Below are 17,463 nucleotides of genomic sequence, written 5' to 3'. Positions count from 1 at the left end.
CCAATTAACGTTGCATTTTACCACTCCTATTCCGCCGTTAACCATTCATCCTCGGACTATATTTGTTGAGAATTAGATTTAAAACTTAAATTTTTCTGCTAATTATGTACTAATATAAATCACTTTTGTTTTCTTCTTTTCAACTTTTTAATAAGATAAAAATACTATCAACTGCCCACGGAACTTAGCCAAATCGTTCAAAGGTCACCCTAGTAGTCCTGTTCTTGTGGTTGGGTGGGGATTCGAAAAAATTATTATAGAGGTGATGAAAACCGATTGTGTGCGGAGTGTGCATACAAGGGTGGAAATCAAGGACTGATTTGACGACTCACAATTTTCCTCCTCATTGGGATATATAGCTTGATCAAAATAACTTGGTTCGAGAGAATTCTATGATTCCACACCATTTCATTTCAAGCATTCTATATGTTCCAACAAAGTGTCATTAAAAATACATCAAGCTCCTTCATCAAACTGACTATTACTATATCCACTCGGTGAAACATTTAGAGTTGACTGACCTGATTCCCCCCACCATATTCCAGCAACGACGGGCAATTCCACAGCTAACGAAGATGCATGTGAAAGAGATTTCTTTCAGGCAGTGCACAATTGACATATAGGGAACATGAAACGTGTTTAATTTGACAATCAGATTATCAACCGTGGGCAGACTATTCATACATGCTTTCCAAAAGAAATATTTATTTTTCGGAGGAACTTTGAAATTCCACAATTTAGTCCATGTGGGGTGATCGGATTAAGTGTGATCACCCACTAGGTACCTAATACCTATAGCAACTCTTGACCGTAAATTTCACAATTCCAGAGATTTCATCACAAGGTTTGCTTGAAGCTATGGGAATTTGCATTATAAATGTACCTATAGCTTGATTATCTTACTTATTCTTACTCAAAATTTTAATTGTATAATTGTGAGAAAATAGTCAATTCAATCTCTAATAAGCCGATCGACACCATAGATGACCAAAATATGAAGACATGTATAATTAAAAGAACTAATTAAATTCATTATTTATTTACAATTAGCCAATCAAAAATGTTGTTTTCCTTATAAGCAAATTGATTCCTTGAAACTTTTTTATTGTGTCATAGTACCGAGGTATTACTAATATGGTTTACGATTATATTCATATATATATAGGCTACCACTTTACGTTTTTTTTTTTTTTTTGGTAGGACCACTTTACGTCTTTAAGTATGCAAATTCAATTCTTAATCTCTTCAAATATTTTAAAAGTAACACTACATATTTTTTTATTGCAAAATTTAATGTAAACATTTAATTACAAATAATAATTAACAAGAAAATTTTTATTTTATTTTTTATTTTTTTTGAAAGAAAAATTTTATAATGTCAAAAAACAATTTAGTTATACATATCGTAATTAGTATGGTGCAAAATTGCATTATAAAAATTTTATTCGATATTATCTAAAATGGAGGAGAGAATAAGGTACATAGCATATAAGAATGAAAAATATGTTAGGCCATAATTAATGAAAGCTTTACGAATATACGGTATGTAGTGACATTCCCTAGGAATTTGGGAAATTATCTGTGCAGTCCCCCATACTTTTATACATTGAAATTCTTCCCCCATTAACTTTTTGCTGATAATTTCACAAATGAAATGGCATCAACCATGAAACACAATCTGGTATTGGACATTGTCAAATTTTTATGCTATAAATGAACAATACCATAAAAATGGTTTTGGCACCTACACGGATTTTGGCAATGATGCTTTTTTCATATTTTCCCCTTTTTTGAATTTTTCATTTGCCAAAAGTAAAAAAAGTTTTGTTATTACCCCACTCAAGTTAGTCGAATAGTTAGTTTGGTACCACACGATTTCATGTTTGATTCCATGTGGAAATTGCCTTGACATTTTTAATTTGAGCGCTACATAGAGCTTGAGTTTATTTCCACAATATAAATAAAAATAATTATTCATTTCAATATAATATTATTTCTATAACTTATAATATTTATAATCATTTATAATAATATAATTATAATAATAATAATTATTATTATTATTTCTTAAATTATTTAACTATAATTATTTTAAAGCATATGTGTCAAATAGCCCAAATTTATCACCCGCAAGTGCTCAATTAACCCCTTATTCTAAAATAAAATCTAATTGACCATATTTTAAAATTGTGTTCGCATAGCATTTTCTCCAGGTTTCCATCAGGTAACCCTTGCATAATGCTGACGTGAAATTTAAATAAAACTAATTTGATAACTTGTTTCATTGTTGACTCATTCAAACCTAAGAGAAAATCACTACTCTCTATCTCCTCATCCCCACCACTGTCATTACGGCTGTCGATCTGAAAACAAAACCAATAGCTTCTCTGCACTACCATTCAGGCTTTCCATTGTGTGATCGTGAAAGGTTGGTGAGTGATAGCACTATCAACACTTTGCATATCCAAAATGAACAAAATAGATGCGCTCATTGACTGCCTAGCTAGTTCAAAGTTTCCTAGCAAAAATGGTTTCAAACACCTCATAGATTATAGGACATTTTAGAGTTGGTGCACACCCAACCGAGGTAGCTGAAGCAAACAAGAGAAATGAAACTCCATATTGTGACAAGGAGGAGCGCAAGGCGATGAATAAGTTCTACATCTGAGCAGCGAGGAGTTTTAAGAGGGACACGAGTGAGCTCTACAGCAAAGCATGAAAGGACATGGTAATAGGCATATAAATATCATACAACCATAGAAATTTTCAGCAACCCTATGCTAAAGATATTGTGGGATTACTTGGGCATACAAGTAACAAGTGGGAGGCATGAAACAATTTTTAGTTTTCAGATTGGCAGCCGCGATGATGGTGGTGAGGATGAAGAGGGAGAGTGTAGTGGTTTTGTCTGGGTTTGAATAAGTCAACAATGAAACAAGTCATCAAATTATTTGTATTTAAATTCCATGACAACATGGAAGGATTACCTGGTGGAAACATGGAGAAAATGCTAAACGAACATAATTTTAAAAGCAAATGAGACCAATTAGATATTATTTTAAAACAATAGATTAATTGATCACGTACTTGCAAATAGTAGATGGAGCTATTTAACACTCTACCTCATTTTAATGTGTACAAAGATAATAATTTGTTAATAACTTCACGGTGTCATTAATATTATGCCATACTTTGAATCTCTTACCTAAATTTTAATGTTTAAAATCTAGTCATGGCTCTTATGTGGCACTTATTCTGTGCGACGAAGATGGCAATGAAAAAACGCATCTTTTGAACTATGATATGCAGTTCAGCTCGATTGGCAGGCTACCCACTAAAAAATCGGTCAAAGACATAAGATCGGATGTTTATTTTCAGTCGAAAATATTGTCAATAGACAAAAGAATATAGATAAAGTCTCATGTGGTGTGCAAGACTTTTTAACCAGAAATAGTATTTTCTACGTTTGATCATATCATTAAAAAAAAAATACTAATATTATTCATTTTATTTGTCATTATTACTTAACATTTTACGTTTAGTAAAATCTTTAATTTTTTTTATAACTACACTAACATTTATCTATTCATTAATTTCTAACAATCTTTTATATATATATATATATATATATATATATATATATATATATATATATATATATAGAGAGAGAGAGAGAGAGAGAGAGAGAGAGGAGAATTTAGGTAAGAAAATGCTTTCACATAAAAAGTGAGTATTGATATGATCCATCAATCTTAGTTGATTAGCAGGTAATGATAGCTAGAATACCAGGGAAAAAAATTATGAGATTCTTTTTATAAATATTGAAATTTTAGTTTTCAATAATTATTAATTTGATATATGTAAAAAAAATAAAAATTATTAATTTGATCCGATATTTTTATTACAAAAATATGTAATCATTGATAAATCTTGATAGATGACTAAGATTAATGCTCACTTTTTATATATAGAAATGTTTTCATTTGATTATCTCCCTATTTATATAAGTTAAATCATTATGCTTAGTAAAATTTATATTATACTTTTAAAGAGAATCTCACGAAACTAATCATATTGAATATAAATATGTCTAATCTCTTTTATTATACCATATATTATTTGTACTAATACTTAATAATATTCTACAATAAATATGTATATGACAAATTAGAAATGCGTAATTAAGTAAGTATATGTTTTTAAAACTAAAGTGATGGATTTTTGAATTAAATTTGTGACTATTGAAATACAAAAATATACTTACTTATAGGGGTGTATTAGATCATGATTTTTAATTTTTATATGTTTTTAAAACTTTAAAGTGATGTATTTTAAATGATTTTCGTAAATTTTTTCCAAATTTTCATAGAATATTTGAAACTTAGGCTATTCTCATCCTAGTAAGTGAAAACTTTTCAATATGATGTGAAAGGTAATATCGATTTTTATTTTCTTTTTGTTTTATTTTGTTAGCTTATATGTGGCTTGCAAGCTTGCTATCTGCAAGCCTTTTAAATTTTTTATTTGTTATTTTATTATTATTTCAGGAATGTAAAGAAAATAATGAAAAATTTTAAAAATTAATTGTCACAAAAATATAGTGTGTTATAAGTAAAGACAATAGCTATCAATTTTACTAAATGATTACATAAAATAAAAAACTCAATTATATATAAAATTTTATTATTATTGCAAACAACAATTCGATTTTGTTGCGATTTGCTGCAACATAAATTGTTGTTGTAAACATCACAACAATTTTTTTTTTTGCTACGAACCGCAGTAAAATTTTGTTGATGTTCACAACAACAATTTTAAATAATTTTTTTTTTTGTATAAATATGGGTAAAATAAAAAGATAAAAATAAAAATATAATATGTATGAAATTTATGAAACATACCGTAAAATTTGACATGAAAAAATGTCTGTAGAGAATGTTGAAAAGTTTGGAGTTGGAATGTTGGATTTCAACTATTTATATTTGTGAAGGACAAGTCTACAAGAATCCTAATTTAGTAAAGTCGATGAAAGTTAATAAGTTTTTGAATATCAATAAATTTTAGGGTCTTTAAAGTAATTAAAGTTTTATAAAAATCTTGAATACATTACTTTAGTTTTTAAAAGGAAATAATTTAAGCAAATTTTTTTTATAAGGTATTTGTGTTGGAACACAAATTAGTCTAACATATATATGAAAAATATCAAAAAAAAAGAAGAAGAAGAGGAAGATGGTGGAGTGGTAATTACGTAAAATATGGGGAAATTGTGAGATTAATTGGAAATGAAAAATTAATTTTTGTTTCAATATAGTCCCCTTCCCTCTTCCCCTTTCTCTTTCCCTGTCACACACAAACACGTTTTGTTTCTATTTCCTTTCTCTCTCTACTTTACATTTTTATGTTTTTTTTTACAGTATTTTCTCTCTCTACCACGACCCCTCTGCTTCTACTACTTCTTTACGTTCCTCCTGGCTCGTTTTCTCTCTCTCTCTCTCTCTCTCTGTCTTTCTTGTGACTCTCTCTATTCTCTCTGTTTTCTAAGGATTCGTCTTCTCTCAATAATCCCGATACCCTCCGTCCCTCTCTCTATTTCAGAGTGTTTTGCTTTAGAGAGAGAAAGGGTTGGCGGATTATATAAGGAAAGGGAAGGAAAAGAAAGAAAAGCCGCCGGATATGCTCCCGGAGGTGAAACCCTGGGTTGTCAACTGCAATACCCATTTTCGTTTCCGGGGGTAGTTGATATTGCGCTGCCATTTACGCCGCCGCGAGCCACCGCTGGTACTATTGCTTCCATAGCGAGAGTAGATAAAGGTTGTTGTTTTGTTTCTGGGATTGATGATGTTAACGACGGATGATATGCCCACCACGAAGAAGGGAGATGGCGAGGAGGAGGAGGAGAGAGGGAAGGTTCTAGATGTTACTACCGCCAGTACGATGTCGAGTTCTGTTATTATTATTCCTCGGAGCAAATCTCAGGCCGCCTCCCGGAGAGTCACTCCGACTACTGGTGCCATCACCGTTGCTACTGTGGAGGCCGTGGTAGAAAAGCACCTCCCCAACGGGGATCTGTATATCGGGGACTTCTCCGGCAACGCGCCTCACGGATCCGGGAAGTATCTTTGGACGGATGGGTGCATGTACGAAGGGGAGTGGAAGCGAGGGAAGGCCTCCGGGAAAGGGAAATTTTCGTGGCCGTCGGGGGCCACCTTCCAGGGGGAATTCAAGTCGGGTCGGATGGAGGGTACCGGCACCTTCATAGGCTCCGACGGGGACATGTACAAAGGCGCCTGGTCTGCGGATCGGAAACACGGGTTTGGGCAGAAAAACTACAGCAATGGCGACTACTATGAAGGGCATTGGAAGAGGAATTTACAGGACGGGCAAGGGAGGTATATGTGGAAGAACGGGAACGAGTACGCCGGCGAATGGAAGACCGGAATGATTCACGGCCGGGGAGTTTTGATTTGGGCAAATGGGAACCGTTACGACGGGAATTGGGAAACCGGCGTCCCCAAAGGCCACGGCGTTTTCACTTGGCCGGACGGGAGCTGCTACATTGGCTGCTGGAGTAAAGACAACAAAACCCAGCACCCAAACAGTCAGGTCTTGAATGGTACTTTTTACCCTGCCCAGAACTCCAGGCCAGTTAAGAAAGACAATCTCGACATTAATTTCAAAGAAGAGGGTTTAGGCGGCGGGTTATTCGGCCCCAAGCTTGCCGCGCCATTAATGGCGGAAGAGAGTTGCGGAGCAGTTATGGGGAAGAAGAGGACTTCAATGGACGGCGGCAGATTGACTTCGTCGGAGAAGATTTTCCCCAGGATTTGCATATGGGAGTCCGACGGCGAAGCCGGCGATATAACCTGCGATATAATTGACACCGCCGAGGCCTCCATGATTTACCGCGACGGATCACCGATGGACGGGTACGGAACCCGCCCCTTCAGAAGCCACCCGTGTTGCTTTAATGGCGAAGTAAAGAAGCCGGGGCAGACCATATCGAAAGGCCACAAGAATTATGATTTGATGCTTAATCTCCAGTTGGGCATCAGGTAATGTTTCTTCGATTTCTGAAATGTTGTATCTTTAATGTTTTCCTTTTAACTCATTTTCACGTTTCTTGGTAACATTTGTTTAGGTATTCTGTCGGAAAACATGCTTCTATATTGAGAGACCTTAAAGTCAACGATTTTGATCCCAAGGAGAAGTTCTGGACTAGGTTTCCTTCACAAGGCTCTAAGATCACCCCTCCCCACCAGACTGGGGAGTTCTGGTGGAAAGATTATTGCCCCTTGGTGTTTAGGTATTAATTTTCTTTCCAATTATATATAATTGTAGTTCATAGTGTAATTTAGTTGTAATTGTGATATATATCATATGATACCAGGCATTTGAGGGAGAAATTCCAGGTGGATCCTGCAGATTATATGCTGGCGATTTGTGGGAATGATGCACTAAGAGAGCTTTCATCTCCCGGGAAGAGCGGAAGTTTCTTTTATTTGACTCAGGACGATAGATTCATGATCAAAACTGTAAAAAAATCAGAAGTCAAGGTAAGTTGCCTACTTCTTTGACTTATTCTTGATGATCTTGATGACAGGGGTCCCCAGGTTCTTGCTGTTTCCTGGTGGATTGGATTTTATACATCTAGCTGTGAACTTGTTTATTATACTTTGACTTTGGTTTTGAAATTTTATTGTAATGTGTTTTCTCAGGTGCTTCTTAGAATGCTACATAGTTACTATCAGCATATTTGTCGATACGAAAATTCCCTCGTAACGAAGTTTTATGGCGTCCATTGTGTCAAACCGGTTGGGGGTGTGAAGGTATGTGATCGAGTTGGAAATGAAAATTTAGCTCCTTCTGTATAATTGTATTAGTGTAATTGATTTTAATTTATCGTATAATTTGATTGGTTTTAGACACGGTTTATTGTGATGGGCAACTTGTTCTGCTCGGAATACCGAATTCACAGACGGTTTGACCTGAAAGGCTCGTCTCATGGCCGCACAACGTGTAAACCCGAGGGAGAGATTGATGAAACCACCACCCTTAAAGACCTTGACCTCAATTATGTCTTTCGGCTCCAGCAAAACTGGTACCAAGAACTAATCAAGTTAGTATGCAACTATTGCCTTCTTCAGTTGGTAGTTCTTGGTTTTTATTATGATTGCGTTTGTCTAATTTTCTTGTTTTTGTCCAGACAAATCGAACGAGATTGTGAGTTTTTGGAGTCGGAGAGAATAATGGATTATAGCCTTCTTGTTGGCATCCACTTCCGTGAAGATAATGCTGGTGACAAAATGGGGTTGTCACCATTTCTATTGCGGACAGGTACTTATCCTCCCATCCATTAATTCTTTAACCAGATTGACTAGGCTTCCATTACGGGTAACAAGTATTGAAATGGATATGGTTTCTTTTCAGGAAAGAGCGATTCATATCAAAATGAAAAGTATATGCGTGGCTGTAGATTCCTCGAAGCCGAACTGCAGAACATGGACATGATTCTTGCTGGCCGGTATGTTTAGTTACTAACCCCAATCTAGTCAAAATTTTGGCTTTGTTGTCTTATTTCACTCCTGCCCGGACTAGTTATGTTCCTGATTTACGTGTTTGGATCTATTTTAGGAAACCCATGATCCGGTTAGGTGCAAACATGCCTGCTCGGGCAGAGCCACTGGCTCGAAAGAGTGATTTTGATCAGTACTCCTCCCCGGGTGGCTTCTATAGTTTGCCACCTTCCTATAGTGGCGAAACCAACGAGGTAATCCTATACTTTGGGATCATCGATATTCTACAAGACTACGATATCACCAAGAAATTGGAGCATGCATACAAATCCTTACAAGCCGATCCAACCTCCATCTCCGCTGTCGACCCAAAGCTCTACTCTAGAAGGTTTCGTGATTTCATCGGGAGAATCTTCATCGAAGACAGGTAACAAACAGACGAAAAGATTCTGAACTGAATCTCGATTCCACAATACCAGTCCATTGGTGATAACTGTTGTCAGGGCTGAATTTTGTTCCTCAGCCACTGATGGAAGACTAAGTTACTTGTAAATTCTTGGAGGGGGGGAAGAAGATTGAGTTATGAGTTTTTTTTTTTTTTTTTTTTTTTGGTGGTAAGCAAGGAAGGTGAAAGATAGGTATAGGGAAAGATGAGAAGAAGGTAATTCCCAGAATGATTGAATAATGAAATGTACAGGTGATAGGGAAAAGGTTGAACAGAGATTATGCAATGATGCAAATTTTTTGAACATTTGTTTATAAGAAAGTGAATGAATGAATGTTTTCTTGACTCATCTCTCTCTCTCTGTCACATGTACAAAACTGGGTTTTTGCTTTACATACTTTTATGATGCAGTTAAAGGACATTGGGGAAGATGAAGAGTTGTTTATCAATACATACATGAAAAGGGGAGAAAGCTTATTTATATCTGCTTTATTTAACTGCCCCATTCTCTCTTTTCACTGTTTAGCCCACTCTCCCTTTTTTTCTTTCCTTTTTTCATACATTTCAAGAAACACTGTAAATAATGATGCAGTTAAAAAAAAAAACAAGTTTTACTATTGTACAGAAAATATATATATATATATATTGTGGAAAGTCAAAACTATATTGTAAAATTTTGTTTGATTTGGAGCTGATTGTATTTGTGGTCCTCTCCCTGAGTTTCATCATCATTATCAAAGCACAATGAATGAAACCATCATCCTCCACGTGGCAAAGACCCAGAATGGGTGGCAGAGATGTGAATCCACAGGAATTGGAGGGGCAATCCTGTCATTACACACATAAGTCAATGTCAGAGGGCAGTAGTCCCCCTCTCGCCTACCTGGTTTAGGAGTGGTGGAGTGGGTCCCCTCCCCTCTATATAGCACAGTGTCTTCTCTTTTTGACCATCTTCTCTTTTGTTAGGATCTTATTGTGTCTGTATGCTGAGATACTAAGCATGGGTCTGTGTCACTCCCTGCTGGACCTCTCTCTTATAGATTATTAAATAAGACCTTAATTTTTGAAGCTCTTCTGGTTCAGTAGACAGTATTTGAGAGAAGAGATCAAAATTTAAAATTCGATAGACAGTGTATGATTATGTTCAAAGTGGACAGATCTTTCGTACGTACCAATATTTGGCCCGAGGAAAAGGAAACTTACTGCAAACAGTCAAATTCTTCTCCCAAAAGGATGATTCTCCAACTCTAAGGGCCCATATACTCCGGCTTGACAGAGCATTTGAGAGGATGTAAATCAGGGTGACTCAATGGGGTTCAGCGCACAGGGCCAAATACCGGTACGCACAATGAATCTGTCTACTTTAAACATAATTCTCACATTGCCGCCGTCAAAATTCAACCTTGGTCTCTTCTTTCAAATACTGCCCACTGAACCATTGAGCTAAGATCGTGCAGGCCAAACAGTAAGATTCTCATTCTGATTTACCATTCAGCCGATCTATCTTTTTACCAAAACAACCACACTTGACCGCAGCACAAGTCTAATCTAGAAAGAGGGTGGGTTTATTTTTTGCCAGTTGGAATTATTGGTTTTTGGTTTAGTGTTAGGGTTGATGGTTTAGTTGGGAATGTGGGTACCAAAAGATTGCCCTTTTAGTGACTGCCACACTGCTCGTGCAGGCCATGTGATTTCAACAACTCTCACCCCATTTACAATTAACAGTTAAATAATGTGTCGTTTACCAAATTAAAACAAGCAAGCTATACTAGGAGGTTAGATGTTGTTTTAATTTGCTATAATACATTCATTTATCTAATGTTTCTCACATTTAGCTCTCTCGTCTATTCATCTTCTTTGTTGTTTCTCACTAGGTTCACCCCTTTCAAGTTATGTGTTTAAATTTCACGGATAAAGTGTTAAGAGTTCGTTTTTATTTGATATAAGTAATTTGTTATTAGTTTATAGTCATATCCGACGAGGATGACTATAATTATATCATATCAAACAGAATTTAAATAGTTACCGAAGAATATTAGAATGATGGAAGGTGGTGTGTGTGGGATTGAGCAATTCTTCGCATGTGATATTACAACCAAACATTTGGTGAAATTGCATGCTTTTATTGGAGCATGAAACTGGCTTCTAAATTATAATTTTGCAGACAGTTAATATCAGATTTAGTTACCAACTTTGGTGTTTTTTTAAATTATAGTTATTTACAAATAAATTTCATCACTTTTGACCTTAACTTTAATGATTTTTACCATTATAAGCTTTTCGTGTTAATTTTAAGGTAAAAACTTGCGAGAGACAAGTCGGATCTTTGATTAATGAGCTAAACCTTTGACATCATTAATCAAAGATTTGACCTGTCTCACAGATTGAGACATGTGAGACGGTCTCACACAAGTGTTACCTTAATTTTAATTGTTTGATTAAGTTTAGTTATTTGACTTGGTCAAAAAGTTATACCCCAAGTGTTTGGTAATTACTCCGTAACTTTTTTCTAGTAGCGGTTAGAGTTAAAAAAAAAAAAAAAAAAAAAAAAAAACTTTTGAAATGTTTTTCTTAATAGCATTTCAAGTTACCATTTTGTAAAAATATATTTTTACTTTAAAAATATCCCTAAGCTTTAACTTTTTTTTGAGCTATTGTCGCCCCCACTAGAGCTCATACTCATAACTCCTCATTTAAGAAAGCCACTTCATGTCATTAGAGCACAAGTTCATTGGCAATAATTTATAAAAGTTGATTAAATAAAATATTAAATTTATTATATTACACCCGAATAAAACCTTTATCAAATTTAATTCTCTATCATATAATCAGTCTCTTGCCAAGTACATTGTGCTCAATTGGCATCTCTATGGCTCTCCTTAATGAAATGTCACATTATCGAATTCGGTGGTGAGGTATTGATTCTTTGAATTACAACTGATGAAAAAACTGTATTAAACAGATAATATTTTGTAATAAAGACGATAGTACTAAAATATATATATATATATATATATATATATATATATATATATATATATAATTAGTCTCTTGACATTAATTTCTTGTTTCTAACAAAAAAAAAAAACCGATTCCCAATCCCATTGAAATTAGGCATAATAAGTATCCAATAATTATACATAACATAAAAACTTTCAATTACAGGAATCTTAGGTGCCTAATTTTACTTTTGAAACTTGCGACTCCTAAAAGTCAGCACAAATCCACTGTTACGGCGTTTGGATAAGAATCTTTCTATTGTCTCATCACCAAATGTTTAGTAACATATAACATTGCATATATTATTATTCCTTTGATTTACCAAAAAGCTAAAAATGAGCTTTGAGCGAAAGTCGCCGTATAAGCTTAATCTAGATTGTCTATATCTGACTGATTCAAATTAAGAAAATCAATAAATAACTCACACGGGGAGTTAAACTTGAAATATTATGGTTACCAGACAAACGGTCTGATTAACTTAGCTGGGTTGTCGCAATATATCTTATTTACCAAACTAATTAAAAGAGATTCTGAGAGAACATAACTTCACAAAAAATTATAAGAATCTCTAAGTAATACATTTTGTGTCACGTTATACTCCATGATCGGAATGAAATCTTTTTTTTTTTTTTTTTTTTAAATCTATCAATATCACAAGACCACCAACACATGCCGATGTGAAAGTAGCAATAACTTTTTGTTATATGATTTTGTGTATAGAAAAGATTATTGGGGTTATGTGGTATCAGGTGTTTGATTTTGGGACCATACATGACAAAATGGGATTCCCAAAATAGGATTTTTGGCCTCTGAACCTGCGAAAGAAGATGAACACTGGGTGACAAAGGCAGATCAGAGAGATATGATCAACTCAAATCTGACCCCTCACCACAATATAATGCCATTCATTTCTATATATCCTCCATGAATCGTGCATGTTGCTCTCAACAATGGTGCACTTTAATTTTATGGATAATTTTAGCAAGCAGATCAGGTGCCTGCAGGATCAGAAAAATTATATTTAGCTGAATTTTTAAAAATAAAAAATAAGATTTTTTCTTTCATTCTTGAACGTGGAATATAATACGTGTATGGACATAACTTTTCGCTAAAACCTAATTTCATTTTGTCATTCAAAATCTTGATAAAGTGAGATGTATGTGCCCCGAAAAGGGTGATCGAGTGGATCATGTCTTGTATCAGAAGATCATAAGTTTGATTATTGCTAACACTTGATCTTTTTGGTCGAACCTATTGCACAAATGAATTTGCATTTCCTGTGTGATTTGCAAATCATTACACAAAAATGAAATTTACCAAGTGCATATATATGAGAATGGATATAAAGTTTTGAATTATGAGATGCATTGAGCACTTTCTATGGTGCATTGTACAAACCACATAGTTTTCATATGCTTTTGTCCCACCACATTAAGGAATAATAGCACATAAGAAAGCGAAATGACCATCTCATTGTTCGATATTAGTTCACACATCATGGCACATTTTTATAGGTTATAAAATGGTATATTTGTACATGCATGCATGTATTCGTAACACTACATTATTGAGGTCAACCCATCCACCTAATTCAGATAAAGGTTACCATATTATTAATGCCTGAAAAAAAAATCAAGAAATTCATACACAATGTAAATAATACATTATAAAAATTAGTAATCTAACAATATAAATATGTGATTCGATAAAATATCACACGTTTAAAGTAGTGCATTATTTGTGTGAAATAAATTTTACTTATCAAATATTTAGTATTTGGTGAACTAATTATCCGACAAGCCAGACACACGACATGTCAATTGCTACCCAACTTGCTGGAGCTACTGCTTACATCTCCCAGGGAGTGGTTACTAATAAGAAAATGTATATTATTATTATTATTATTATTATTATTATTAGACAAAATTAATGTTTGAACATGGTATAAAACCTAGGTAATCGTATAAACTAATAATATGATAATATTATTTTGGAGGTTGGACATGTTTACCACTATGATATCAACTCAAGATCGTGGCTTTTGATCATTTTCTTTGGATATCGTCTGGTCAACAATATATATTAATATAAATATACTAAGAATATTGTTTAGGAATTATATTCTTTATTTTTATCAGTTGTTAGTGGACAGCATTTAATTTGATACCTCGAGCCGTCTTCAATTTATTATTTTAGTCTATCGATAATATTGCTTCGTAATTTGGAAAAAATCCCTTTCAATAATTTGATTGAAGTGATGTTTTAAAATTATTACTAAAATATTTTAGATAATATATACGGAGTATCATTCTTGAAGGAGGAATACATTTATGGACGTAATTTTTCACTAAAATCTAATTTAAAATTGGCATTCAAAATTCCTAAAGTGATGTGCGTCATTTTTTTCAAATAAGATTTATTTTATAATTTTCAATAATTTACTTTAAAATGCAATTATAAAATCTGTGTTCATACAGATTCTAAAATGAAATTTGAATGTGTATAGACATCCTGCTTATGTAAAATAATTAGATATTAGTTCAATGATGTGAAAGTAAATATTTTTTTAATATCTGCTCGACATGAGTATGCCAACATCCTTGATTGGGATGAGACTCAAACCTATGATCTTGCGTTTATATTGAACCAACACAAACAAAACCAACAATAATATTATATAATTTATAAGACATATAATATTAAAGATCGACGACAAGTATTATCAAGAAGTTTATGCACAATGTAAATAATACATTATCAAAAACCTTATAACCTATGATATAAATATATATGTGCTTTCAAGTAAAAATATCACAAGTTTTATCCATCACATTTTCAATCAATATGTCCAAAAAAAAAAAAAAAAAGGTACTTAAAAAATCTATGCATCATAAAATTATTGTCTTTTAAAATGAATTATTTACTTATAAAATAAATTTTAGTTATCAAATATTTTGTGGTGAAGTAATTGCCCGACAAGCCAGGCACACAACATGTCAATTACCAAACTTGTTGTTGCAACAGCCTACATGCATATATCCAACTCCAATCTCCTAGGGCTAGGGGGTGGTTTGTAAGTAAATGAACTTGTATATTATTATTATTATTATTATTATTATTATTATTATTATTATTATTATTATTATTATTATTAATGTTTGAACGTGGTAAAATTTAGAAATTATATGTTAAGACAAGAGACTTGAATGATAAAATTACATGTTAGTATGTTACACAAATTTAATTAAATGTAAGACTAATTCTGTCTAACAAATAAAAGTCAATGATATAATAATGCAAAATTAAAAAAATAATATTAAATATGACAATGTCACAATATTCAGAAATTATAAATAAAATTTGCTTTAAAAAACTTTCATAAGCAATAAGTGCATTCAAAATATAATCTTTATTAGGAAGTTAAAATAGCACAACATAATTACATGTCCATTTATATATTCATTTTTGGGAAAATGGCACTTTTCCCCCCTATGTTATATACTTATAGCACTTTTTCCCCCTCAATTATTTATGTAAGCACATTAGCCCCCTCAATTATTTTAAAAGTGGTGGTTTTCCCCCCTAATATATTAAATTGACATTTCTACCCTTAAAGTAAACATTTTATTTATTTTACTTCTCCAACAAATTATTGCGTATATGTAGCGATTACCACGGTTCGGTTCGAACTGAACCAGACACTATAGCAATCGAATTAAAAGTTTTCAGTTATGATTCAGATCTAGAACCCAATATTTGGATTTCAATTTATTAAATTTAAGAATAAAAAAAAAAACTGGATCATGAACCGGCGGTTCCGGATCCCGTTCGTGATTTTGAACCGTCTTTATTTTAAAATTTTATTTTTTATTTTAAAATAGTTTAAATTCAACAATAAATGTATTTTATTTTTTCAGTTCGGAACATGAACCGGCCATTCCAGTTCGCGATTTTAATAAACTCTAAATATCGCGTTTTGATTATAAATTATAATTGGAATATTTTGGTTTGGTTACAATAGTATCTGGTTTGAACCAAATTATAGTAATAATTTATTGGAGAATAAAAATAAATGAAATATTTATTTTAAGGGTAAATATGTCCATTTAACATTTCAGAGGAAAAAAGAGCCACTTAAATAATTGAGGGGAAAAAAGTGCTATAAGTATATAACATAGGGGGAAAAAGTGCCATTTTCCCTTCATTTTTTAAAATGACCTCTTAATTTTTATTGTTATTATTTTATTGCAATTATTGGACACTTTTTTTTTTAATTACTATATAATTTTTTATGACATTTAATTGACACGTATTGTCAATTCATAATTTAAGGGGAATTGAAAAATGACAATTTTCCTTTTCACTATTCCAAAGGCTGAACCCCAACCTAAGGGCACCCCACACCCCGGCACACCCCGGCCCGACAGACATCATGGTGACTCAATGAACATGAACCACAGAGGCTAGACCAGTGCTCACTGCGCACAAGGAGCCCCCCTCACTGCCGCTGGGGAGACTTGATCCCTGGTCATTATTCCAAAGTTTTACCTCTATGACCAGTTGAGCTACCCATGCAGGCCAATTTTCCTTTTCACACACTTCCAAATGACTAAATGAGTATGAAAAATATCATAGAGGTGACATGGGTGGCTCAATTCGTCACAGATATAAAATTTGTCACAAGAGACCAGGGTAATGATTGAATTTCATCAGCGGTAGTATGGAGCAATCTTTTAAAGTAATGAAGGTTGTGCACAATGAATAAAAGTCTAATTTCTGTTAATTAATTGAGTCATCATAATTTACCCATCTACAAATTGTCTGACAGGAGTGGAGACGTTTGGGATGAACAATTCCACATTTTTATCACAAAAGTATAAAAAGTGATACGAATATTTGTTTGTAAGTGACGTAATAATCTATTTTGCAACCTTAAAGATCTTATTAAAAGTGGATTATATCCACGTGAAGATTTCATTAAATAAAGTAATTCTATAATCTCTTTTTTTTTTTCCATAATAATAATTAGTTAAAGTAATTCTTTCCTGTATATCTAAAAACATAATACGGAGTAAGTCTCAATCCAGGATATATTCTTATTTATGTCCTTTTTTTTTGTTAATTTTTTTTAAAAAATACATTGTGGTATTAGAGTTGTACTATAAAAATTTTTTGGACAAAAATATTCTACCGTTATAATTTCTATTATCTTTTTCCATTATTATTACCATGCTCATGCATATAATACACAATATATTTTACTATATCTTCAATGGTAATAGTGTATATATGTAGAGATTATATATTGGAGTAATATAAAAAAAATACGTTTAATTTCATTTAGATTTTAATTAAATGTTATCATAATTATATTTAGTAATTTAACATATCTAAAATTCTAACTTTAATAATATTAATCATTCTATAATTATTACTCAAATGATCAATTATACTTTTAATATAATATGAACTCTGATCTACAATTATGAATTTAAAAAAATTATA

At 32.9% G+C, this 17,463-nt stretch overlaps 1 protein-coding gene across 1 annotated transcript; it reads left to right on the top strand.

The window, feature by feature from the left end:
• The first annotated feature begins 5,370 nt into the window (after positions 1-5,370).
• Positions 5,371-9,307, top strand: LOC109176154 (phosphatidylinositol 4-phosphate 5-kinase 1-like). The gene is made up of 8 exons (XM_019325597.1): positions 5,371-7,052; positions 7,139-7,303; positions 7,388-7,553; positions 7,716-7,826; positions 7,923-8,116; positions 8,204-8,334; positions 8,428-8,521; positions 8,632-9,307. The coding sequence occupies exons 1-8, from the start codon at positions 5,836-5,838 to the stop codon at positions 8,942-8,944; spliced, it is 2,391 nt and encodes a 796-aa protein (XP_019181142.1). The 5' UTR covers positions 5,371-5,835; the 3' UTR covers positions 8,945-9,307.
• Positions 9,308-17,463: the final 8,156 nt, after the last annotated feature.

Source organism: Ipomoea nil, unplaced genomic scaffold, assembly GCF_001879475.1.
Source record: "Ipomoea nil cultivar Tokyo-kokei standard unplaced genomic scaffold, Asagao_1.1 scaffold0688, whole genome shotgun sequence".
Lineage (NCBI taxonomy): Eukaryota > Viridiplantae > Streptophyta > Magnoliopsida > Solanales > Convolvulaceae > Ipomoea > Ipomoea nil.
The sequence above is the reverse complement of the archived record's forward strand: the minus strand, read 5'-3'. Positions and strand labels throughout refer to the sequence as shown.

Coding starts and splice junctions, on each gene's coding strand:
- LOC109176154 (XM_019325597.1), top strand. CDS start 5,836: ATGATGTTAACGACGGATGATATGCCCACCACGAAGAAGGGAGATGGC. Junction 7,053..7,138: donor AATCTCCAGTTGGGCATCAG/GTAATGTTTCTT, acceptor ACATTTGTTTAG/GTATTCTGTCGGAAAACATG. Junction 8,522..8,631: donor GACATGATTCTTGCTGGCCG/GTATGTTTAGTT, acceptor GATCTATTTTAG/GAAACCCATGATCCGGTTAG.